The following is a 27,059-nucleotide window of genomic DNA, read 5'->3' as shown; positions in this document are numbered from 1 at the left end:
TTCTTTTGGCTGTAAAGATTGCATTTTGATTTGAAATAACATTTGCATTTACATTCACAGTTGCATTCTGTGATGACAACATATAAAAAAGGGTTGAGACCAAAAGTTATTTTGGATAAAGCACAAAATGTATTTTGTAACTTCATTGGATTGCTGCAGATCAAAATTCAGGTTCTAGGATACTTGAGGGTTGCATTAAACCAATACAAAAACAGAAAAACAAAGATTCAACTGTGTTACTTCAAAAAATACATTTTAATCAAACTCCAATGATTTGAAAGCACTATCTGAAGTTTCACCAAACTATAATCAGATACTGCTCCCCTTTTCAGACAGCAGTTACTGGTAATGGTTCTGGTGTTATCATTTATAGCTCTTTCAGACCCATCTTTTCTCTTTACTTGCCCCGTTACCACTGCCTTTTGCTTTGAACCATCATCCCTTTTTTTCATTTAATCTCCCATACCTGCCAGCCGATCAGACCTTTCCTTTTGTTTTTTACTCCCCTCCCTCCCCTTTCCTGCCCAGCCTCTGTGCTTGCTTAAAACCTCTTACATCTCTAACATTTGCCAGTTCTAATGCAAAGTCTTTGACCTGAAATGTTAACTGTTTCTCTCTCCACAGATACTCCCTGATCTGCTGGGTGTTTCCAGCATTTTCTGTTTTCATTTCAGATTTCCAGCATCCGCAGTATTTTGCTTTTATGTTAACAGACACTCATTGTCTGCTAAGACACACTATTCATACAAAAGGAATCTTGATACTTCATGATGAGTCATTCATGTGAACAAATATTCACAGGTATAATACGAATCTTATAGCTTTCACAGTTTGCTCAATTCTTTTGTTTAAATAGGTTGGCCTGTTTATTTGAATATCTTACCCCTTGCTGTTGATTTGCCTGTAGTATTTCTGATACTGAAATGGGCAAACATAAAGCTTGGCTCAGATCCATCTCATCATCCTTCAGGCCTAGCAGATTACTTCCAAACAGGTTTTGGTTATCCTGCCAAGAGCAACATTATTAGTCGTGAACAATCATTGTGAACATAGCAATAGTTATACTGCAGTTTAGAAATATCTGGAATTGAACTGAAAGCAATATGAACCACCTGATCCACAAGGAGACTGGAGGCTTGCAGGTGTTTGAATCTGTGCAGTTTACAGATCAAGATGTAAGGAATACTTCAATTGCACTTAAAAAATTAATCAATTAGATAAAAACCGGTGCAACTTCTCAAACTTTGATCCATGCTGCTGGACCTCATTCCATCTTAGATTCCACAAGCAGATACATTACTGTTTCAGAGATGTTTTGACAATGATAAAGAAAATAAGTATTCTTTGTTCTTTTTTGGTGAATTCTTGTGCTTAGCAAGGTGAGGAATGTCAGTGCAGGAAAATGTAGTATTTTTTTAAATTTTTGCATTCAGGATCAGCATCAAGCACTCTAAGCTCAGTTTCGGAATAAAGCTCCCTTTACTGTGCACTAACACTACTCTTAGGTGTCAGTCTGGGATCAGCAGTGCTCTCTTGCCTTGAAGTTACTGAGTTGTGGATTCAAGTCCCACTCAAAAGACTTCAGCACATAATCTAGGCTGATAGTTCAATGCAGTACTGAGGAGTGCTGCACTGTCAGAGGTGCTGGCTTTCAGATAAGACGTTAACCTAAGGTCTGCCCTCTCAGGTGGATGTAAAAGATCCTATGGCACTATTTGAACAGGGGGTAGGGGTGGGGGTGGGGTGGTTCTCTCAGTATCTGTCCAACATTAATCCCTCAACAAACATGACAAATAGATTATACTGCTGTTCCCATCTCCAGTTGTCTCTGTCTTCAGTTGTCTAGTCTGGCAAGGTTGTTTGTAGGACCTTGCTATGCGCAAATTGACTGCCACATAGGCCTACATTACAACAGTGAGTACATTTCAAATGTAATCCATTGGCTGTGAGGAGCTCTGGGACACCGAGGTGCTATATAAATGCAAATGTATTCTTTTACTCTCAGAACGGTGCCGCTAATTCTCCAGTGTGCGTTTTTCATTTCCCATACCATCTAGCCTTGTGGTCTAAGTGAAACTGCAAATGTAATGCAAAATTAGGGGAATTCTATTAACATGGATGCATGCCAAGAATTTACTTCACATTGTCTAAGCCAGCAGTGAAGGAAAATTTTCACCCCTATGATCTGAGCTGTATTCAAACCAGGTGTGAGAGATGAAAGAACAGCTGGTAATGCATTGCACCACCCAGTCATTCAAAGTTGATTTTAAACTATACTGTTATAGTGTACATATTATATTGTCCCTTGTACATTTTTTTTCCTATATTAAAACATGTTCCCCTTTCCTCCTTGCATGCTCCACCTCAGTTTCACCGTGGTTCCAATCATTGCACAAGAGTACATCAACAATGAAATCATAAAGATGTGGCTATGGCTTTCACAGCAGTCAATGCACCTCTGCAATTGGCAAACATAAGGAGGGTAAATACAAATTATGCCAGCATTTACTTGCCAAACACGAAAAAGACAGTAAACACAGACACCATGGCAACACAGCATGTGGATCTCCACCTTCCTGTGTCACACAGTGGAGAGAATCAGATACATGCCAGTGTGTGAATTACTATTCTTAGCTGTGTTATGAGGCACCAAGGCATACAGAAGGAGAGTTATCCTAGGACTGGCTGATGTACCCCTGAGCAGCTTGTCAGAGTAGCACATGAAGAACCCTCATAATAGATTGCCTGCCTAACTACCAGATTGGTATTTGCCACAGGGAGACCACCAAGCGGAAGGGGATCTGGGAATTTTGAAACAATAGAATAGCTCACTCCCTCTTGCAGACAAGATCAGAGAGAAAAAACAGCAAAATAAAGCTCTGCAGTGGTGCAACAGTGGGATTTTAGTTGAGGCAGATTATTTGGGATGTAGCAAGTTCTTGACATCAACTATGTTTTAGTGCAAACACTGCACAGAAGCTTAACACTTCCCCAAGTCATCCTATACCACTCTTCCATGTCCAAACATAATCCAGCATTTGAATTCCTCATTTATTTAGCAGTCTTATACAAACAAATGTACTCATTCTCCAATATTCATCTTTTCAAACTAAAGAGAATTTCAGAAATATCGATCTCTCAAATTGTTCATTTTTTTATAGAAGTAATTACACAGAGAAATCTACATGAATGTATTTTGGTATGGAGCCAAAAATAAATTGTGAAAAACACTTGACAGGATCATACTGCTTTTAATGCTCACGGCAATAACCTCTGTAGGTGGGAAGCGGGAGGCACCCCATTATTGGCATCGAGGAATGATTTCTCGGTAGCTCTTACGTTTGTGACAGCTCAAGTCAAAAGTGGGTGTGTCAGAGCAATGCGTCAGCAAATCAGCTCATACAGTGCCACCTGATGTTGACAGAGCGACCACTGTTGCCGATCTTCTGGTTTGATTAGATTGGGAAAACATCATCATAGGCAGCCCCTCGGAATCGAGGAAGACTTGCTTCCACTCCTAAAGTGAGTTCTTTGGTGGCTGAACAGTCCAATACGAGAGCCACAGACCCTGTTACAGGTGGGACAGACATTCGTCGAGGGAAGGGGTGGGTGGTATTGGTTTGCCATGCGCTCCTTCCGCTGCCTGTGCTTGACCTCTTCGTGCTCTCGCCGTTGAGACTCAAAGAGCTCAACGCCCTCCCGGATGCACTTTCTCCACTTAGGGCGGTCTTCGGCCAGGGTCTCCCAGGTGTCAGTAATGATGTCGCACTTTGCCAGGGAGGCTTTGAGGGTGTCCTTGTAGCGTTTCCACTGTCCATCTTTCGCTCGTTTGCCATGAAGAAGCTCCATATGGAGCATTTGCTTAGGGAATCTCGTGTTTGGCATGCAAACTATGAGGCCTGCCCAGCGAAGCTGATCGAGTGTGGTCAGTGCTTCAATACTGGGGATGTTAGCCTGGACGAGGACACTGATGTTGGTGCGCCTGTCCTCCCAGGGGATTTGCAGGATCTTGCGGAGACATCGTCGGTGATAAATCGCCAGCGACTTGAGGTGTCTTCTATACATCGTCCATGCCACAAAATGCTGGCAGTCCTAAGTCTAGCAAAAATTCAAGAATCAAGAATCTAGATAATGGGATTTGTTCATTTTAAAAAATTGATCCTGCAATGAGATGCAGTTATACAACTTTAAATGATGCCAAAACAAATTACCCTTTCGATACACTAAAAATTGGGAGTTCATCTCAATGAAGTACAAATATGTTAGTGAAGCCAACCACCTGGTGGAACAAGAGGTCTCTGGTCTGTGTAACTAGATTCCCCACTTAGTTTCCTATCCAAGATGCAGATGTTTGGCAAAGTGGCAGAGATTAAGGACTTCCCCTCAAGGGAAAAAGGATACGTCAGACTGCCTTCACAGCTGGAGATGCAGTATACAAAATATGTTTGAGAAAATATAAAAACAGTTAATTTCCTGTCAAAAAATAAAAGTCTGAAATATATCTAATGGAAAAAACAGAACTATAATAAAATCAGACGGTCAGATACAAAAGCATGAAAGACTAACTACATGTTTCAGCCAAAACACAACCTTAAGATGCACAAGGCCAGCTGAACCCATAAAAGTCAATACTGGGGACCAAATATTTTTTAAATCCCTGAAAGAGCTTATATTTGTTAAATTTCTTATAATTTTTAGGCATAAAACAAAATGGCTGGAATTTTCTGTACCTGGGCGGGTCAGATGCGGGTGGTTGCCATGGCGGGTCGTGACCCCGTTCTTCATTCCATCCCGCTCCAGAGATCAACTTTCCGTACTATTAAGCCAGCTCTGCGTGTTACTCGGCCCTATTAAATGGTGCGGGTCTGTTGACATCATCGATGACTCGCCTTCAGCTAGGATATTTAAAGAAGCCATGGCCACATTGCATTTCAAGGTTCAGCTAGGAGTGTGCAGGCACTGCACTGCACCATTGCAGTGTTGTAAAGAGTGGCAAACATGCCTGGACAGAGACAGAGAGCTACACCCAGGTTCTCAGATGAGACCCTCCATGTGTTTGTGGAGGGAGTAAGAGCACGCAGGGAGGTCCTCTTTCCTTCGGATGGGCAAAAGAAGCCTCCCCAACAGACCAAAGGAGCCTGGCTCCAAATAGCAGAAGAGGTCAACACAGCAGGGATGTTGTGAGGACCTGGGTGCAGTGCTGTAACAATTTCGATTATCTCATTAGATCAGGAAAAGCAAGTGCAAAGCTGCACTCATAGAATCAACTCAACTTCATCCTGCTGTGCCTCTCATCACATCCCCGTCACTCTGTCTTCCCAAGCCTGCTCCTGCACATCATTACTCAAATCAATGTACCTTGCATGTCCACCCATCCCTCTCTATCTACATTATCACATCCCCATTGACTAACCATCCCATACACTCACCCTCATCCTAATGCTATCATACCAACTAACAACACACAAGGAGGCCACTTGGCATTGGCACCCAACTCCATCATAGTTACCCTCTAAAGATGTAACCCATAAATCCTTACACTCATTCCATCACTCTCACTCAAACGTCTCTTCTTTCCCTCCTGGCAGGGAAAAAGAGCCCACAATAAAAGGGGGAGGAAGCGAACTGGAGGTGGCTCTTCATCATTGGCCACCATAACTGAGGCAGAGGAGGTGGCCCTGGAAGTCTCAGGAGTCGCAGAGCAGCTGAAGGCGGAGATGGAGAGACAGGGATATTTCAGCAACCTGGTGTCAGAACTACATCTCATACAGCCACATGATATACAGCAGGCACTCATATGGGGACTGAATATTCATCATGTGTATAATGGTATCTGTACCTATTCTTAATATGACATATCGAACTCAGCTCCTTACTCTCACACAGGTCCATCAAGAGCACCCCCATCCCACTCTCCAGGAGAAAGAGCAAGACGACTCTTCAGAGGAGCCTCTGAGGGCACACCGTCACCAGACATAAGTGCAACAGCACCAGCGCAAATACGTACACCTGGGTGGGTGCAATGCGATAGTGTTGTCACCTGATGTCTCACAAGTCACAAATGAGCAAGAGCAGATGATGGAGTCAGGGACAGAAGTGGATTCCTCGCTGGAGGGTGCTTGGCTGCATGCAGACACTTAGCCTTGGAGGCCATCCCGAAAGAGGGCAATTCTGGAGGTGCAGCAAGAAGTGCAGGAGGCTTTGATAGGTTTTGTGAGCGCGATGTCTGGAAATATGCAGAGAATGGAGAAGTCCATCTCCAACATGAGCACCACCGTGTCGCAGGCGATAGCGACTGTAGGCTCTTCCATGGAAAGGATGGTCACCTGCATAGAGCAGCTAATGTGCCACTCACAGGAGAACATGCTATTTATGGACAACAAATAGCTATCCATGGAGAATAGATGGCAGATGTTCACAGATCTCCTCTCTAGGAGAGATGTCAACATAGACGTGGGTCCTCATGGCCCCAATGATATGCAGCAAGTTGCTCTCCAGCTCCTTGCTTGCAGGGAAGTGCGGTTGGCCCAAAAGAGGGATGATGGTGAGAGAGTACATGGAAGTGGAGGCTCCTCACAAAGCGCACACACTTCTCCCCCGTTGCGTCCCGTTAGTCAGAGCCGCAGATGCCATCTGGGATTACGATGGCTGGGTCTGCCCCTGCAGAGTCACAGGAAGAGCAGATGTTGGCAGGGCCATCACAGGCTCCAAAATCCAGAGGACACTCGCAGCAGGAATGTGAATAGGCTGCCTCTGCCAAAGCCACAGGGGTTGCACCTTGCAGGAGCACAAGCAAGAGAAAGATGGAACACTAGTAGATGTACAAGGCTAGTCACGTGGATGTTTTAATAAATGTTTTTGTAAAGTTTCTATTACCGTGATGTCATGCACAAAACTATTTATTTTCACCACTTTTCGGTCATGGACAAATTTGTGCGCAACTTTGGAAGTGGCTTAGTGAATGGTGAGACATAACAATACCTCCAGCAATGGTGGTCAGCGTGAAAGGAATGGCTTGGTCATTGCTGGGATGCTTTATGGTGTTGCTGTGGGATGGTGCGAACTTGGCACAGCATGTGGCCGCCAAATGGGTGTAATGCGTGAAGTTAATCTGACCAAGATGAGGTCATCCCTGGCCTCTTCGGCAACAATGTGCTCAGGTGCTGGTGGGATCTGGACCACAGGTTCCTCCTGCTCCTTCTCCTCGTCTTCTAGCTGATGCTCCTCCTGCATCTCCTCCACTGAAGAGGCTGTGCGCGCAGAGCCTTGCTCCTCATGCAGCGCTAATCCTCGCTGCTGCGCTATGTTGTGCTGGGCACAGCAGACCACGACGATTCTGGAGACCCTGGCTGGTGCGTACTAAAGGACTCCTCCAGATCTGTCAAGAAATCTGAAGTGCATTTTCAGCATGCCTATTGTCTGCTCTAGGACACATCTGGTGGAAATGTAGCTTTCATAATATCTCTCCTGGGCCTCAGTACTTGGCCTCCTCAAAAGGTGTCATGAGCGCCAACTTTAGTGGATAGACCTTGTATCAAAGCAGCCAGCCAGAAAGTCTGTTTGGCGGTGCGAAGAGCTGAGGGAGGGTGGACTGGCGCAGGTCGAAAGAGTCAAGGAAGCTGCCAGGGAATTTGGCACACACATGCATGATGATCTTACTATGGTTGCAAACGAGCTGCACATTGAGAGAGTGGAACCTTTGAGGTTGACAAAAACTCCTAGGTGATGGTGGGGTGCCCTAATGGTCACATGTGCAGCCGATGACAACCTGCACCTGTGGGAAGCCAACCAGAGTGGCAAAGGCCAGTGCTAGCTCAGTAACACTGGCTTCATCAGTGGCAAAGTTGATATAATTGGCTGATTTCTCAAAGAGTGCATCGGTGACCTGTGAGATGCATCTGTGGGTGGCTGACTGCGAGATGCTGCAAATGTCTGTTGCAGATCCATGGACGATCCTGAAGCGAAGAAGTTGAGGGCGCTGGTAACTTTGACAGCCACGGGTAAGGCGTGTCCACCCGCTCCTCTGGGCTACAGGTCTTGCTCCAGCAATCTGCAAATGTCTGTGATGACCTGGCATGATAGCCTGAGCCTCCTTTGGCACTGCTGCTCTGACTCTATACTATGTTGGGGGTATCACCTCCGGTGCAGTGCAGCCCTGCACTGATGTCATCCTATGCAGCATCAAGTGTTTATGAGAAGGCTGCTGGTGGTGGTGTTGTTGATGTGCTTGGTGCTGCTGGTGCTGAGCTTCATGGTGGTCTGATTCTGAGGACCAAGGTGAGACAGTATAAATGGCACCCATCCTGATGTAATAGATGGCAGGTCAAGTCGAGAAGACAGAAGCAATCATTCAATGGTGTGATAGGTTCTACCAATGATGTGACAGTGGATCCTGACTTTGCTGGAAACACTTGCAACCTCTAGAAAATTACATCTGTGCTGACAATGCACTCAGCAACAGCATCTGCCTTAGGAAAGTGTGAGGCGGGAGTTTTTAATTGTACTTTCCTTGCTATGCACTAATGAGGTGAATCAATGGCCATTCAGCTTCTGCCCCAGGTTCAGAGACATGGTTCCTGAGCTGTGTGATTCCCGTGGTCATGCAGGGAAATTTGAAAGGTGGGGTTTAAAAAAAAGTTTAAGGGTCTGACAAGTACCACATAATGATCTCAATTACCTCGGCTGCCTCTGCCGTTCGGGTTGCTGCCGCGCTGGCAAACACACCCAAGGGAAAGGCGCGATGGGGCAGGGTGACAGCGGGTTCCTGACCCACTCCAAGGTTTTTCAAATTTTCCTCCCGACCCGACTCCAATTGTGCCCGCACACCCCCAGAAAATTCTGGACAATGTTACAGTTCAGAATTTTTCCCCCAACACTTTTGTCTTGTTTCACCGCTAGGTGGCAGATTTCATAAACAGACCAAAACTCTTATGAACCAAAACCAGTGGCCTTGTATGTGCCATGTATGGGTGAACATATCTATTTCTAACACCAATTGATATTCATGGTATACTGCTCACTGAAGAATATGTGATCTATACATTTTCGAAAGATAAAGAATATAAAACTGTCAAACAAATGCATACAGATTAAAGCTACTTGAGACATTCATTTGCTGGTTAATTAAACAAAAGTCACAATATTTCATGAAATATTTCAAAGCACAATTTAAAAAAAATGAATCTAGAATCAGTGCATAATAGGTTAACAGATACTTTGTAAAAACAGGGTTTCTTAACATGTGTTTTGCAATAGGATTTATAGATGAACGTGCCAGGTTTGTTTCTTGGCAGATCTTCAAGATAACATGTAAATGCAGGGCACAAACCTCAGTTCATTTACGGCATTTTGATGTCTGAGGCAAAACAAGAGCTGAGCAGCCCAAGCTGCGGTTTATGCCGTGGAACTTATTTCATGTTTTAACCGTTTCTTTTCAAGCAAACAAACTATTTAAAAGATCTTGGGAGAGAAATTCGGTCGCGCCTCAGTTGGGGCGGTTTACACACCTCCCGCCGAGAAATTTGTCGGAATTGGGCGAAGAGTTGAAGGTGACGCAAAATTAGCCGTTACACACTTGACCTGGGGGGGGGGGCTAACAAAAACTAAATTTAACCGACCCATTGCACATGCATCGATCTCCGATTACAATCCCGGAAAAAGCTGGGACTTAAACACGTGGCATAGTAATGCACCCATTAAAGTTTGCAAAATCACTTGTTTTCAAGCTGAACTGTTATGTCTGTCTGCCACTGCAAACTTGGAGACTGATACGCCGTGCTCTGTGTAAACATTGCACTGACTGTGAGCTCCAAGGGAACCACTTCCTCATCCCTTTAAGTAGCCACCAGAAACGACTCTGCAAGCCTCTACTGACTGCTTTTCCAGACATTGTTATTGGTGGGCGCTAAATAAGAACATAAGAAATAGCAGGAGTAGGCCATTTGGCAACTCGAACCTGCTCCGCCATTTAATAAGATCATGGCTGATCTGATCTTGGGCTCAGCTCCACTTCCCTGCTCGCTCCCCATAACTCTTCACACCGTTATCGTTCAAAAATCTGTCTATCTCCACCTTAAATATATTCAATGACCCAGCCTCCACAGCTCTCTGGGGCAGAGAATTCCACAGATTTACAACCCTCAGAGAAGAAATTCCTCATCATCTCAGTTCTAACTGGGCGACCCCTTATTCTGAAACTATGCCCGAGTTCTAGATTCCCCCACGAGTGGAAACATCCTCTCTGCATCTACCTTGTTGAGTCGTCTCAGTATCATATATGTTTCAATAAGATCACCTCTCATTCTTCTAAACTCCAATGAGAAAAGGCCCAACCTGCTCAACCTTTCTTCATAAGTCAACCCCTTCATCTCAGGAACCAACCTAGTGAACCTTCTCTGAACTGCCTCCAATGCAAGTTAAATAAGGAGACCAAAATTGTACGCAGTACTCTAGGTGTGGTCTCACCAATATCCTGTACAGTTGTAGCAGGACTTCCATGCTTTTATATTCCATCCCCCTTGCAATAAAGGCCAACATTCCATTTGCCTTCCTGATTATTTGCTGTACCTGCATAATAACTTTTTATGTTTCATGCACAAAGACCCCCAGGTCCCTCTGTACTGCAGCATTTTGTAATCTCTCTCCATTTAAATAATAATTTGCGTTTTTATTTTTACTGGCAAAGTGGATAACCTCACACTTTCCCACATTATATTCCATCTGCCAAATGTTTGCCCACTCACTTAGCCTGTCAATATCCCTTTGCAGATTCTGTGTGTCCTCCTCATAACTTGCTTTCCTACCCATCTTTGTATCATCAGCAAACTTGGCTACATTACACTCGGTCCCTTCATCCAAGTCATTAATATAGATTGTAAATAGTTGAGGCGGCCACACCTAATTTAGCGAGCTGGGCGCAAGTGTTGCACCAGGACTGACGTCATGATCAGAGTGATTGTCAGTCGCCAGGCGCTAGCAGTTTGCTCCCCCGCTAAACCTCAAACGAATTTTCCAGCGGGGTGCTATAAGCTCTTACACTCGCATTAACGCCCCCTCTGGGTGCTAACTGAGGCTGTAAACAATTGATAATCCAGCCCATTGTGCCTTGCGAGCAGAGGTGTTAATGTCTGGATATTGGCCCTTACCCACATACATTTCCTCTGGACAAATATCAACACAATATGAATTTCTGAGAGCTCAGTATTCAGAATAAACAGAATTGTCTGCTCTACTGTCTGTCAATCTGCCAATATTAACAATTCAAATCAGCTAACCCAGCCACCAAAGCACGGTTTTAAACGAAGACTTTCACCACTTTCTCAGCAGCAATACTGTGGAGGAGTTGTTCCTGGAGTGTATAAGGGATGGTTTTTTAGACCAATATGTCGAGGAACCAACTAGAGAGCAGGCCATCCTAGACTGGGTCTTGTGTAACGAGAGAGGATTAATTAGCAATCTGGTCGTGCGAGGCCCCGTGGGGAAGAGTGACCATAATATGGTAGAATTCTTCATTAACATAGAAACATAGAAAATAGGTGCAGGAGTAGGCCATTCGGCCCTTCGAGCCTGCACCGCCATTCAATGAGTTCATGGCTGAACATGTAACTTCAGTACCCCATTCCTGCTTTCTCGCCATACCCCTTGATCCCCCTAGTAGTAAGGACTTCATCTAACTCATTTTTGAATATATTTAGTGAATTGGCCTCAACAACTTTCTGTGGTAGAGAATTCCAGATTCACCACTCTCTGGGTGAAGAAGTTTCTCCTCATCTCGGTCCTAAATGGCTTACCCCTTATCCTTAGACTGTGACCCCTGGTTCTGGACTTCCCCAACATTGGGAACATTCTTCCTGCATCTAACCTGTCTAAACCCATCAGAATTTTAAACATTTCTATGAGATCCCCTCTCATTCTTCTGAACTCCAGTGAATACAAGCCCAGTTGATCCAGTCTTTCTTAATATGTCAGTGCCGCCATCCCGGGAATCAGTCTGGTGAACCTTCGCTGCACTCCCTCAATAGCAAGAATGTCCTTCCTCAAGTTAGGAGACCAAAACTGTACACAATACTCCAGGTGTGGCCTCACCAAGGCCCTGTACAACTGTAGCAACACCTCCCTGCCCCTGTACTCAAATCCCCTCGCTATGAAGGCCAACATGCCATTTGCTTTCTTAACCGCCTGCTGTACCTGCATGCCAACCTTCAATGACTGATGTACCATGACACCCAGGTCTCGTTGCACCTCCCCTTTTCCTAATCTGTCATCATTCAGATAATAGTCTGTCTCTCTGCTTTTACAACCAAAGTGGATAACCTCACATTTATCCACATTATACTTCATCTGCCATACATTTGCCCACTCACCTAACCTATCCAAGTCACTCTGCAGCCTCATAGCATCCTCCTCGCAGCTCACACTGCCACCCAACTTAGTGTCATCGCAAATTTGGAGATACTACATTTAATCCCCTCGTCTAAATCATTAATGTACAATGTAAACAGCTGGGGTCCCAGCACAGAACCTTGCGGTACCCCAATTGTCACTGCCTGCCATTCTGAAAAGCACCCATTTACTCCTACTCTTTGCTTCCTGTCTGACAACCAGTTCTCAATCCACGTCAGCACACTACCCCCAATCCCATGTGCTTTAACTTTGCACATTAATCTCTTGTGTGGGACCTTGTCGAAAGCCTTCTGAAAGTCCAAATAGCGCACATCAACTGGTTCTCCCTTGTCCACTCTACTGGAAACATCCTCAAAAAATTCCAGAAGGTTTGTCAAGCATGATTTCCCTTTCACAAATCCATGCTGACTTGGACCTATCATGTCACCTCTTTCCAAATGCGCTGCTATGACATCCTTAATAATTGATTCCATCATTTTACCCACTACCGATGTCAGGCTGACCGGTCTATAATTCCCTGTTTTCTCACTCCCTCTTTTTTTTAAAAAAGTGAGGTTACATTGGCTATCCTCCACTCCATAGGAACTGATCCAGAGTCTATGGAATTTTGGAAAATGACTGTCAATGTATCTGCTATTTCCAAGGCCAACTCCTTAAGTACTCTGGGATGCAGACCATCAGGCCCTGGGGATTTATCGGCCTTCCATCCCATCAATTTCCCCAACACAATTTCCCGACTAAGATGGAGAGTGACACAGTTAATTTAGAGACTAGGGTCCTGAACTGAAAGAAAGGAAACTTCGACGGTATGAGATGTGAATTGGCTAGAATAGACTGGCGAATGATACTTAAAGGATTGACAGTGAATAGACAATGGCAGACATTTAAAGATCACATGGATGAACTACAACAATTGTACATCCCTGTGTGGCATAAAAATAAAAAAGGGAAGGTGGCTCAACCGTGGCTAACAAGGGAAATTAGGGAAAGTGTTATATCCAAGGAAGAGGTATATAAAATTGGCCAGAAAAAGCAGCAAACCTGAGGACTGGGAGAAATTTAGAATTCAGCAGAGGAGGACAAAGGATTTAATTAGGAGGGGGGAAAATAGAGTACGAGAGTAAGCTTGCAGGGAACATAAAAACTGACTGCAAAAGCTTTTATAGATATGTGAAGAGAAAAAGATTAGAGAACACTAATGTAGGTCCCTTGCAGTCAGAATCATGTGAATTCATAATGGGGAACAAGGAAATGGCAGGCCAATTGAACAAATATTTTGTTTCTGGCTTCACTAAGGAAGACACGAATAACCTCCCAAAAATACTAGGTGACCGAGGTTCTAGTGAGAAGGGGCAACTGAGGGAAATCCTTATTAGTCAGGAAATAGTGTTAGGGAAATTGAAGGGACTGAAGGCCGATAAATCCCCAGGGCCTGATAGTCTGCATCCCAGAGTACTTAAGGGAGTGGCCCTAGAAATAGTAGATGCTTGGTGGTCATTTTCCAACATTCCATGGACTCTGGTTCAGTTCCTATGGATTGGAGGGTAGCTAATGTAACCCCACTTTTTAAAAAAGGAAGAGAGAATACGGAATTATAGACCGGTTAGCCTGACATCGGTGGTGGGGAATATGCTGGAGTCAATTATTAAAGATATACCAGCAGCGCATTTGGAAAGCAGTGACAGGATCGGTCCAAGTCAGCATGGATTTATGAAAGGGAAATAATGCTTGACAAACCTTCTAGAGTTTTTTGAGGATGTAAGTAGTGGGAGTGGATAAGGGAGAACCAGTAGATGTGGTGTATTTGGACTTTCAAAAGGCTTTTGACAAGGTCCCACACAAGAGATTAGTGTGCAAAGTTAAGGCACATGGTATTGGGGGTAACGTATTGACGTGATAGAGAAATGGTTGGCAGACAGGAAGCAAAGAGTGGGAATAAACGGGTCCTTTTCAGAATGGCAGGCAGTGACTAGTGGGGTGCCGCAGGGTTCAGTGCTGGGACACCAGCTATTTACAATATACATTAATAATTTAGACGAAGAAATTGAATATAATATCTCCAAGTTTGCAGATGACACTAAGCTGGGTGGCAGTGCAAGCTGTGAGGAGGATGCTAAGAGGCTGCAGGGGGACTTGGACAGGTTAGGTGAATGGGCAAATGCATGGCAGATGCAGTATAATGTAGATAAATGTGAGGTTATCCACTTTGGTGGCAAAAACAGAAAGGCAGATTATCTGAATGGTGACAGATTAGGAAAAGGGAAGGTGCAACGAGACCTGGGTGTCATGGTACATCAGTCATTGAAGGTAGGCAGGCAGGTACAGCAGGCAGTAAAGAAAGCAAATGGCATGCTGGCCTTCATAGCGAGGGGATTTGAGCATAGGAGCAGGGAGGTCTTGCTGCAGTTGTACAGGGCCTTGGTGAGACCACACCTTGAGTATTGTGTGCAGTTTTAGTCTCCTAATCTAAGGAAGGACGTGCTTGCTATTGAGGGAGTGCAGCGAAGGTTTACCAGACTGATTCCAGGGATGGCAGGACTGACATATTAAGAAAGACTGGACCGACTAGGCTGATACTCACTGGAATTTAGAAGAATGAGAGGGGATCTCATAGAAACGTATACAATTCTGACGGAATTGGACAGGTTAGATGCAGGAAAAATGTTCCCCATGTTGGGGAAGTCCAGAACCAGGGGACAGAGTCTAAGGATAAGGGATAAGCTATATAGGACCGAGATAAGGAGAAACTTTTTCACCCAGAGAGTTGTGAACCTGTGGAATTCTCTGCCACAGAAAGTTGCTGAGTCCAGTTCGTTGGACATATTCAAAAGGGAGTTAGATGTGGCCCTTATGGCTAAAGGGGTCAGGGGGTATGGAGAAGACTGGGGTGTGGTACTGAGGTTGAATGATCAGCCATGATCATATTGAATGGCGGTGCAGGATCGAAGGGCCGAATGGCCTGCTCCTGCACCTATTTTCTATGTTTCTATATTTCTCAGACATACTGTCTGCAATCCTCCCATTAATTTTTTGTGATGCAAGACATTTTCCATGTTAACTCTAGCTATTTTAAAAGCAGTACGAAATAAAGACAGAAATTCCTGCCTTGCCACATAATATTCACCTTTTAAAATAGAAAAATGGGTGTTTCTTTAAGATATTTAACAATTAGTTTAAATTTATGCTACTAAAAAATTAAAAAAGCAAATCATACAAATTCTTTAAAAGGATTCTGCCTAATCTGAATCTTGTTTGTATATTAAGTTGCTACATATGGATCAAAATTAAAAGCCTAATGTATTTGTTTTTCAAAAATAAATGTACCTTTCTAAAAGAAGCAGGTGTTCTGGCATAATAATATAGTGCCAATGAATAGAGATCCTCTACATCTTCTGTCTCCAGGTTGCATGGAACACATTCAAGTGATCCTGAAATACAAACATATGATGCACTGGGCTCACACACATTCTGACAACAAATAGTGTGTTTTAGTAAAATAAGTCAGTTAAGTCTATCCCTTTAGTAATCTCCTTACTTGGAAGGAATTGGGCTCTGCAGTGATGTAAACCCAACATCACTAACAGGAGCCAAGCAAGCAAAATAAACAATGTAGTTTGTGTTGATTTCAAATACAATTCAAAAATATACTGTACAATCTCCATATATCTATATATTTATGGCTTGAATCTGACATTCAATGTGTCCACCACACTTTTACACGTGCAATTTTATTGTCACACTTGTATCTAATTGGTTCAAAATTTATATTCATAAAATAAATAACTGAAAAGGTATAGAACACTCAACTCAAAAATGGAGACACAAATTCCCAATCCATAAAAAGTCAGAAAAGAGCTACCAATAAAGAAAGGACAATTAATTTTTTCTTGTATAGAACAAGCTAAAGCATGAACTTTATTTGAAGTAACTGACAGGATAAATGATGCATTGAACTATATTCAAGGGGTTGTTTATTAATGTAGCTGTAGCAGTACATGAACAGATATTTTTAAAATCTAACTAGTATGTGAAAGGAACATTCTTTATTTATTTATTTATGGGTAAGGAAAACGCTCTATTTATTTATGGAAATCAATTTATATCACCATTAATGCACATTTCTCAAACTTCTTTCCAAATCCTTTTAACAGCCATGTGCATGCTTACCCCATTCCACAGCATTTCTTTCACCCTTGTAACAGCATAATCATTGACTCGCCATGAGCAACATGGTAGATCTGCCAGTATATACAATCATTTGCTGAATTTTCTGACCTCCTAAGCTACTACCCCTTTCCCCAAGGGCTGAACCTGGGGATTTACAGGCTGTCTATATATATATCTATATTGTGCCAACAATTTTAATTCACCTTCATTTAATTTCATGTTACTCCTTGAAAGAAAAAAACAGGAAAGAATCAAAACCACCCATTTAACTCAAAATGAAAATGCAGCATTCACCTCTAATCTTTTCAGATTTGCCATTCCCACAGTTCTCCCAGTGAGAACCCAGTGAAGAAATTATGGTAGAATGGGCAATATACACAAAGTTATCCAGGATAACACACCAGCAAAGACCTGGAATTTGCTGCCAGCGGCGAAGTGAAGGCGTTCACCACTAGCCCCAAAGTACGCTTCGCACAAGCATCTCACGATCTCTAAATTGAGAACTTCGAGTTTTCCAACATTCAATTCAAATCAACGGAGGTTCGTGGGGATCCCATTGTGCGCGCTGCTGTGATGTCAACAAGCTGTCTGAGCAGCCAATCAAAATCCAGAATTCTCAGTGAATAAGAAAGTGAGTAAGCTCTTAAAATTCTAACTTTTTAAAAATGTAAGAGAGATCAAAACAAAAATTGGAGCTCTCACTTGGGGCAAAAGGTAAACCTGAAATAAAGATGGACAAACTGAAGTTTCTTAAAAATTTACAATTTTATTAAATTGGACAAATTTTATACTGTACAAAATTAAAATGAATTTTGAAGACCTTTAATCTTTGTTTAGCAGTCAATACACTGTTAAACCCCCAGTTACACCTAATCGCTGTGGGTCTAACTTTTAGTCGGGAATTTAACAGCGTACTTACTGTGGAAAAGCCAAAGTTCGCCAGTTTCCCTGATTTTCTGTGATTGGCGGCTCTGTTAGGGTGGGGGGGGGGGGGGGGGGGGCGGGTGAAGGGGGGCACAGCGCAACTTGTGTTGGAGCTGTGAATGACAGACCACAACTTCAGGATGTGCCAAATTCTGAAGTTGCGTTCAGTTTCAAAGGCAGAATGACGGTAAACACTGCCAATTCGCAGTCATCCCAACTGCAAATTCCAGGCCATTATTATTCTTTCTTGTGGGTAAAACAGCTGTAACGTACAAAGAAAAGATCTATCATAGCACATCATCATGTACAATGAACTATTATACCAGTGATGAATTAATAAACTTGGGGTAATTTTCAAGCACTTTCTGTCACGAATAGTACATTCATTGAGCATGTCTGCTTGCAGAGCACGGTTTTGCAGAACATTATGGCCCTGAAATTGCAGTCCCCATGACGGCGTACTCTAATCTATTTGAAAAGCCCAGAACTTGTGATTTGTCAACATACGCCTGAAAAGTGGGTATTGCTGACACAAAGTTGGACTATTTTCCTAACAACTGCCCAGCAATTGCCCACGCAAGTCTTACAGCTGGTAAAAACAGGCTTAGGCCTGCTTTCATCACTGTAAGGGTATATATAAGGCTTAAATAAAATGCTTCAAAATCCAAAATTATGCACTTAAACTTTAAATGAGTTTACACAAATATTTAAATTTATCAAATAATCCTGCACCTATTTTCTATGTTTCTACATTTCTATTAACTTTTTATTGAGTTTAGTGCAATGAAAGAACTAATGAATAATATTATTCAGTACATTTATATTGATTAGAATTCTGCACATCGTATAATTATCATTAGGGGATTCACTTTGTAAATCATTGCAATGGAACCCTACTTTGTGATTGGAGGACCGGGCCCATATGATCCCACGGATGCTTCCGAACCTCCTCCATCGCTGGGATCTGTGGGCCAGGTCCTCCAATCACAAAGTAGGATTCCATTGCATTGATTTACGAAGGGAATCCCCTAATGATATGCTGTATGCCTGCAGGATCGGCACCACAACTCTTTGCAGCCTGTACGCCAGGAGATACTTTCGGAATTGTTTCGCGGGTCGGAGATGTACTCCGCATCTTTGCATCTTATCAGGCTTATTGGTACAGAGTAGACCATCAAATAAAATCACTTAAATAAAAACAGAAAATGCTGGAAATACTCAGCCGGTCAGGCAGCATCTGTGGAAAGAGTAACAGAGTTAACGTTTCAGGCCGCTGACCTTTCATCAGAACTGGAAAAAGTTAGAGATATAACAGGTTTAAAGCAAGTGCAGAGGCAGGGAAAGGTGAGAGAGAAGGAAAAAAACAAAAGGGAAGGTCTGTGGAGGGTGGAAGGTAAGAAAGATTAAATGACAAAAGTGATGATGATGCAAGGCAAAAGGAAATGGTAATGGGACAAGTAAAGAAACAAAAGATGGGTCTAGGAAGAGCTGAATCATCCACAGCTGCCATCTGAAAAGAATGGGGGAAAAGGTTATGATCCAAAATTGTTCAACTCAACGTGGAGTCTGGAAGGCTGTAAAGTGCCTAATCAAAAGATGAGGTGCTGTACCGTGAGCTTACATTGAGCTTCATTGGAGCAGTGTAGGAGGCTGAGGACAGAGAGGTCAGAGTGGGAGTGGAGCGGAGAATTAAAGCAATAGGTGACCGGAAGCTCGGGGTCACACTTGCGGATTGAACAGAGATGTCCGCAAAGCGGTCATCTAATCTACGTTTGGTCTCTCCAATGTAGAGTAGACCGCATCGTGAGCCGCGAATACAGTATATTAACTTGAATGACGTACAAGTAAATCGTTGTTTCACCTGGAAGGAATGTTTGGGGTGGGGTGGTGGTAAAAGGGCAGGTGTTACATCTCCAGCGCTTGCACAAGAAGGTGCTGGGGGTGGGGAGTGATTGAGGAGCGGACCAAGGTGTCGCAGAGGGGTCAATCTGCTCGGAATAGTGAAAGGGAAAGGGAGGGGAGGATGCGTTTGGTGGTGGGATCACACTGGAGGTAGAGGAGGTGGCAGAGGATGATTCATTGAACGTGGGCTGGAAGTTGAGAAACAGGTACTGGGAGGGAGGGGAAGGGGTGAGAGCAGAAGTGCGGGAAATGGAACAGACACGACCGAGGGCCGTCAACCACGGTGGAGGGGAATCCGCGGTCGAGGAAAAAGGAAGACGTTGGAAGCACTGGTATGGAAGGTGGCATCGTCAGAACAGATGCGACGGAGACACTGGGAGAATGGAAGAGAGTCCTCACAAGAAGCGTGGTGGGAGGAAGTGTAGTCAAGGTAGCTGTGTGAGTCAGTATGCTTATGGTGGAGATTGGTCGATAGCCTATCCCCAGAAATGGAGACAGAGAAGTCAGGGAAGGGAAGGGAAGAGTCAGAGATGGCCCATGTGAAGGTGAGGGAAGGGTGGAAATTGGAAGCAAAGTTGATGACATTTTCCAGTTTGGGGCAAGAGCAGGAAACGGCTCCAATACAATCATCAATGTACCGGAATAAGAGGCGAGGGAGTAGACCTGAGTGGGACTGGAACAAAGAATATTCCATATATTCCACGAAGGCAGGCAGGTATAGCTAGGAACCATGTGGGTTCCCACAGCAACACCTTTTATTTGGAGGAAGTGAGTGGATTCAAAAGATAAGTTATTCAGTGTAAGAACAAGTTCAGCCAGGTGGAGGGTGGTGGTGTAGGATGGCAATTGGGCCTCTGTACAAGGAAGAAGCGGAGCGCCCTCAGACTGTCCTGGTGGGGGTTGACGGTGTAGAGGGATTGGACGTCCATGGTGAAAAGGACAGTTAGAGCCAGGAAACTGGAAACTGTTAAAGTAGCAGAGGGTGTCGGAAGAGTCGCGGGTGTAGGTGGGAATAGACTGAACAAGGGGAGAAAAAAAAAAGTTGAGTTAAGAAGAAATCAGTTCCATAGGGCAAGAAGAGACTGAAACGATGAGTCTACCAGGGCAGTCTTGTTGGTGAAAATAATATCACTGTAATCTCTGTAGCCTGGGGAAACACGACTCAGCAATTTTCATCTATTTCTCTGACAACACAAAAAGCAGCAGATGGTTTTCAGTGCTTTCTTTTCAGTACAAGGAACCTGAGTAAACCAGAAGCTAAACAAAATTATCCTGCTTCAACACTTGTTCTCATGCACACGGTTTGAAGTTTTCAGATCATTTATCATTGTGCAATAATTGAACGTCAACCTCAGTACAGTATCTGTAAAACTGTCAAGATCACAAATGTATCTTGCAACACCTCAAATGTACAAATGTAACCAAAAGACCAAACGACGACCTCATAGATTGCATTATTAAACTGTACCATATATAAACTGTACTATATTTGCAATCAATATTGATATTGAATAACTAACTACGTATATTTACAATAATTTTGATCGCACAATACAGTTCAGATACAACACTATTAAATTGCTGACTGTATATCTACTATGATTTTGACTGAAGTAATTAAAGAAACGTAAACAACTCTTTTCCACGTAATCATATTAAATACCTCTAATAGATCAAGTCTCAGGCATCTAAACACAAGGGAATACAATCCAAATTTATGCAACCTGTTCTCATAATTTAAATCTTTAAGCCCTGGTATCATTCTGGTGAATCTGCGTTGTACCCCTTACAAGGACAATATATTTTTCCTAAGATCAAATGCTCAAAATGTAATGCAGTACTCCATATGGGGGTCTGACCAAGGCTCTGTACAACTGGGGCATCACTTCCTCACTTATGTGTTCAAGCCCCCTTGAGATAAAGGCCAACATTTAACTTTTTGTACCTGCGCACTAGCTTTTGGAGATTTGTGTACATGGACACCTAAATCCCTTTGCTCCTCCACAGTTTCTCATCTCTCAACATTAAGAAAATATTCTGATTTGTTTTTCTCCGATCCAAAGTGGATGACGTAACAGTTCCCCACATTGAACTCCATCTCTCAATCATATGCAATGAGAAAGGGTTAATTAATAACCTTATAGTAAAGGCAGGGACAGATTAAGGGAGGTGGGGGGGGGCAGCCGCCCAGGGCTCAAACCCAGAGTGGGGCCCATACAGGGTGGGATTACGGGTAAACAGTATTGACATAAGTGACGTAGCAAGAGCAGAGCAAAGCCGTGAGGGCTCAGGCGCATGTTATTCTCAACTTGATGTAAACAGACTCTAGATGCCCTTTTTCTGGAGGTGCATTCTACACACAAATCGGGGGCGAAAAAAAGGGAAGAGCACCAGGTATACAAGGAGCAAGAGACGAGAAGTAGCTAAACTACTTAAACGAGATAATTTTTTCCAACTAATCGTGAAGATGAAGGCCAAGAAGACGCTGTGCAGTCAGCTTCAGCAATAAAACTACTAGTGTCACTGGACCCAGAGTTGGAGCTCCAAGTCCAAAAAGTTGAAGATGATGAAAACCAACTGAAGCATACGGAGCTGAAAGAGGCGCAACTTACGAGTGACATTGGGCTGTGGGGAGAAAATATCTCAGAAGACATGCAAAGCCATTGGATTGCAAAAGGTAGTGATGACTGCCGAAACTGTGATAAAGACTTCCAAAACTCCAGCGTGATTCATGCCAAGGAAGAATGTCGCCGATACTGCTCGAAGTCCTTCTTCACAAGTGTGCAAACGCTGACAGGGGAACGTGTGGAGCAAATGTGGCTCTGTTATTCACCTTCAAACGGTAGAGTATACTGCTTTGCTTCCAAGGTCACAGCACAAACAAGTAGCCACTTTACTCATGGAAGCATGGAGATGAGAGGATTTCCGCTCACGAAAACAGCCAGCAGCATAGAGAAGCCATGGTATTAATGTGCACTGGAAAGCAGTGTGGATGGTCACATTGTCTTCCAGTTTGAAAATTAACGGCAGTATTGGCTGTTTGTGTGATAACGTTTCTCTGTGAATGAGCTCTTTCATTGCGAGGCAGAGATGAAATCATTGAGTCTCGAAGTAATGGTAATTATCTGGGTGTGTTAGAGGTTCTCGCAAACTACGATTCATTTCTTGCTGAACACATTAAGCTGTTCGCCAACAAAGGCAAGGGGCATACTTCATACTTGTCTTCCACCACTTGTGAAGAACTGATTAGTCTGATGGGTGACAAAGTACTTAAGAAAATTATCCAGGAATTGAAATCAGCAAAGTTCTATTTAATATCTATTGATTCAATGGCAGATGTCACACACACAGATCAGCTGTCATTTGTCATCCGCTATGTTCCACTGTCTGGTCCTGAGGAAAGGTTCCTAAAATTCTTGTCGATAATCAGTCATACTGGACAAGAAATAGAAGAAATAATACTGGCCTTTCTGGATCGACATACAAAATTGATAATGCTTCAAATATGAGTGGCAAATACATAGGTGTCCAAACTATCAAAGAGCAATGCCCATATGCGATGTTTATACCATGCGCAGCGCACTCACTCAACCTTGTGGGGAAAAACAGTGCCGAATGCAGCCCAGTGATCGTCAGATTTTTTGACTGTACAAAAGTTGTACACTTTTCTCTCTGCATCTGCTTTATGAAAAATTAAAACCTTTAGGGCTCTCTGTCGTCAAACAGCTTTCTGCTACTCGATGGTCAGCAAGATATGAAGTAGTGTCAGCCCTGCTCAAAGATTACACTCCCATATGCGAAGTGTTGGAATGACGTGGAACAGAAAGTTGAATGCTGAAATGAAGCTCAGTCGATCCTTGACAAACTGGGCGAACTGGATTCTATGATTGAAAATGAATTCATCCAGTTTTCTAGCTTGGTGGCATCCTCAACAGAGCTTCAAACCTCAATGTGTGTCAAACAAACAAAGTCAGCAGAGCTGAGAATGTACCAATTCCTCCATACACACGCCCTCACCCAAACTTTTTCTAACATTGAAATAGCTCTTCGATGATGGTATCAAATTGCAGTGGTGAGCGGTCATTCTCAAAACTAAAATGCTTCAAGGATGAGGTCAGGAACCGCTTGGGACAAGATCGACTTAATAGACTTTCAATCATGTGCATCGAGAGCAAAGTACTGAGAGGACTTGACTTCTCGAAAATCATTGACGAGTTTAGCCGACAAAAATCTCAGAAAAAACCAATGTAATGTTATATTTCTAGATGCCTCTGTGGAGAAAATGGAATGCAAGTGACAAATGATGATCTTCCAAAAAAATTGCGCTGTCTTGTTCTAAATTGTTGTCATTGTCAATTTTGTTTCAAAATATAAGGATTTTAAAAAACTAAAGCGTTGTTGTTTACTGTTTATACAGGGTTTCATCACGGTATCGGTTTGATTGTTTGGAAACATCATAAAATATTAAATGAATGTTATCATAGTATCAATAAGAACATAACCTGAGATGTAGACCTGACCTGATACATAGTGCCCTGTGACTTAGCTCACTAATGTAATTTGCTGCTGGATGAAAAGGGGAGTAGGGGTCCCACGGCCGAGGTACTGCGCGGGGCCGGAGGCACCCTTAATCCGTCCCCGAGTAAAGGAGCCTTTGGGTAACAGCAATCAGAATATAATAGAATTTTATATCAAGTTTGAGAGTGATTTAGTTATGTACGAAACTAGGGTCTGTAATCTGAACTAAGCAAACTAAGCAGGTATTGGGGCAAGTTTGCCGAGATAGATTGGGGAAATAGATAAAAAGAAATAACGGTAAACATGTAAAGAATGAATTCATAACTCGCAACAAATATACATTCCCCTAAGGAATAAAACCCTCGTGGATTAGTAGTCCAACCATGGCTGACAAGAGAAGTTAAAGATAGTATTTGATTAAAGTGCCTCTCACTTTAATCAAATACTATCTTCAACTTCTCTTGTCAGCCACGGTTGGACTACTAATGTTGCCAAAAAGTAGTAAGCCTGAGGATTGGGAGAATTTTAGAATTAAAGCAAGGGATGATCAAGAAATGAATAAAAAGAAAAGGGAATATGAAAGTAAACTAGCAAGAGACATAAAAACAGATTGTAAAAGCTTCTATAGCTGTGTAAAAAGGAAGCGATTAGCAAAAATAAACGTGGGTCCCTTAGAGGCAAAGACAGGAGAAATTATAATGGGAACTAAGGAAACGGGAGAGACATTAAACAAATACTTTTTTAATCTGTCTACACGGTAGAAGACACAAATAGCATTCCAGAAATAGTGGGGAAACTAAGGGTCTAGTGAGAATGAGGAACTTAAAGAAATTAGTATTAGTAAAGACATTGGCACAAAAATTCCGACATCCCTGGGTCCACACGGAGTGTCTACGGACCCAGGAAGTCATTGCAAAAAACGATTTTCAGCGCACAATGCGCATGCGCTGAAAACCGGCTTCTCCGATCTGTCAAGCTCCAGCTTGACAGATCATCCGCATATCAGGAACGAGGACATTTGCAAGGGCAAAATTGCGGTATTTACCCATATCTTGCCTAGCCAATGTCCTCAAAACTCTTGCACCTGATAAAAGCAGGCGCATAGCCTAATTTTACAGGCGTAAGAGTCTTAAAACACTTAAAGCATAAAAAATAAAATTAAAAATACGCATTTTATTTTTAAAAACCATAATTTAAAAAACGTTTTTAAAAACTCAGGAAAAAATGTTTCTCCAAGATATTTATTAACTTTAATTTCAATTAATTTTAATTACGTGAGGTGTGTTTTTTATTTTTTTATTTGGTGTTACTGTTTGGGTTTTTTCTCTCTTAATAGCAATGAGAACTCGTAGATATGGAGTTCCCATTGCTATTAATTGAGAATACTATACCTGATTGGTTGAGCAGTCACACGTAACTGCACTTTCTGCATGGGAACCTGGAGGACGGGAGCGCGCTTCGCAGGGCGGGAAGAAAAGGCCTCCCCATCGGAATTCCACCAACTAATTTCGGAAAAATTCTCCGGTTGGAGGCGTTCGTCCAAAAGAAGCCTCCAACCGGAATTTTAGGGCCATTGTATTGGAAAAATTAATGGGATTAAGTCAATAAATCCTCTAGACCTGATGGCCTACATCCTAAAGTTTTAAAAGAGGTAGCTACAGAGATAGCGATGCATTGGATTTGATCTTCCAGAATTGAAAGGTAGCAAATATAACCCCGCTATTCAAGAAAGAAGGGAGAGAGAAAACAGGAAACTATACACCAGTTAGGCTGACATCAGGAATAGGGAAAATGCTAGAATCTATTATTAGACACATGGTAACAGGGCACTTAGAAAATCATAATATGATTGGGCAGAGTCAACACTGCTTTATGAAATGGAAATCGTTTGACAAATCTGTTGGGAGTTTTTTTTGAGGCTGTAACTAGCAGGGTAGATCAGGAGGAAACCAGTGGATGTACTGTATTTGGATTTTCAGAAGGCATTCGATAAGGTGCCACACAAGAGATTATTACACAAAATTAAGACTCATGGGATTGGGCATAATATATTTGCATGAATTGAGGATTGGTTAATAGAAAAAAAGAGTAGGAATAAACTGGTCATTTTTTGGTTGGCAGGCTGAAACAATGGGGTACTGCAAAGATCATGCTTGGGCCTCAGCTATTTACAATCTATATCAATGACTTAGGTGAGGGGACCGAGTGTAATGTATCCAAATTTGCTGAAGTTTCAAAGCTAGGTGAGTAAGTTAGTTGCGAGGAGGATGCAAAGAGGCTGCAAAGCAATACCGACAGATTGAGTGGGCAAGAATACAGCAGATGGAATATAGGGCCCAAGTTTCCACATGATTTGCGCCTGATTTTTTAGGAGCAACTGGTGGAGAACTGACTATCTTAGAAATCGCAATTCTCCACATTTTTTTTTCTGCAGTTCTAGTCAGGTAGAACAGTTCTACTTTGGAACAGAATATTTTCTTCAAAAGGGGGCGTGTCCGGCCACTGACGCCTGATTTGAAAGTTTCCACAGTGAAAACGCACTCCAAACTAAAGTAGAATGGAGCAAGTGAAGATTTTTGTAGAACTGAAAAAACCTGTTCTACACATTAAAAAATCAGGCGCCGGTTACAAATTAGGCGTCCAGAACGAGGTGGGGGGGGGGAAAGGGAAGTCATTAAATTCTATAATAAATCCTGATACAAATATTATACAAATAAATCTAACCTGAATAAACATTTATAAGCAAAGAAAAGATTAAATAAACCATCTTCCTACCTGTGTGAAAGTGCTTCAGGCAGGCCTTTCGGGACCGAAGGCTGAACAGGCCAGCCCGAGACTTCGGGCAAAGCCAGTCCCCAGCACCAGATTTACAGGTAGGTGGCGTTGGGTTGGGTTGGGTCGGGTCGGGTCGGGTCGGGGAGGTTCGGTTCGGTTCGGGTCGGGGGGGAAGAGAGGGGGGGGGGGAGAAGAGAGAGAGGGGGGGAAAGAGAGAGGGGGGGGAAGAGAGAGGGGGGGGTGAAGAGAGAGGGGGGGGGAAGAGAGGGGGGGGGGAAAGAGAGAGAGGGGGGGGAAGAGAGAGGGGGGGAAGAGAGAGGGGGGGGGGGAGGGAAGAGAGAGGGGGGGAGGGAGGGAGAGTGAGGGGGGGG

General features: G+C 43.1%; 1 protein-coding gene across 3 annotated transcripts in view; it reads right to left on the bottom strand.

The window, feature by feature from the left end:
- Positions 1–27,059, bottom strand: part of tbc1d23 (TBC1 domain family, member 23) — an 81,468-nt gene that overhangs the window by 21,941 nt on the left and 32,468 nt on the right. For all 3 annotated transcript variants that reach the window (XM_070870221.1, XM_070870223.1, XM_070870222.1), the window contains exons 8-9: positions 15,727–15,830; positions 884–1,006 (exon numbers count right to left, since the gene is read on the bottom strand). In XM_070870221.1, coding sequence (XP_070726322.1) covers positions 884–1,006; positions 15,727–15,830 — 227 coding nt within the window. The remainder of the gene's footprint in view (positions 1–883; positions 1,007–15,726; positions 15,831–27,059) is intronic.

The sequence above is a fragment of the Pristiophorus japonicus genome, unplaced genomic scaffold (assembly GCF_044704955.1).
Source record: "Pristiophorus japonicus isolate sPriJap1 unplaced genomic scaffold, sPriJap1.hap1 HAP1_SCAFFOLD_1194, whole genome shotgun sequence".
NCBI classification, from domain to species: Eukaryota; Metazoa; Chordata; class Chondrichthyes; family Pristiophoridae; genus Pristiophorus; species Pristiophorus japonicus.
This window is presented reverse-complemented; position numbering and strand designations above follow the sequence as displayed.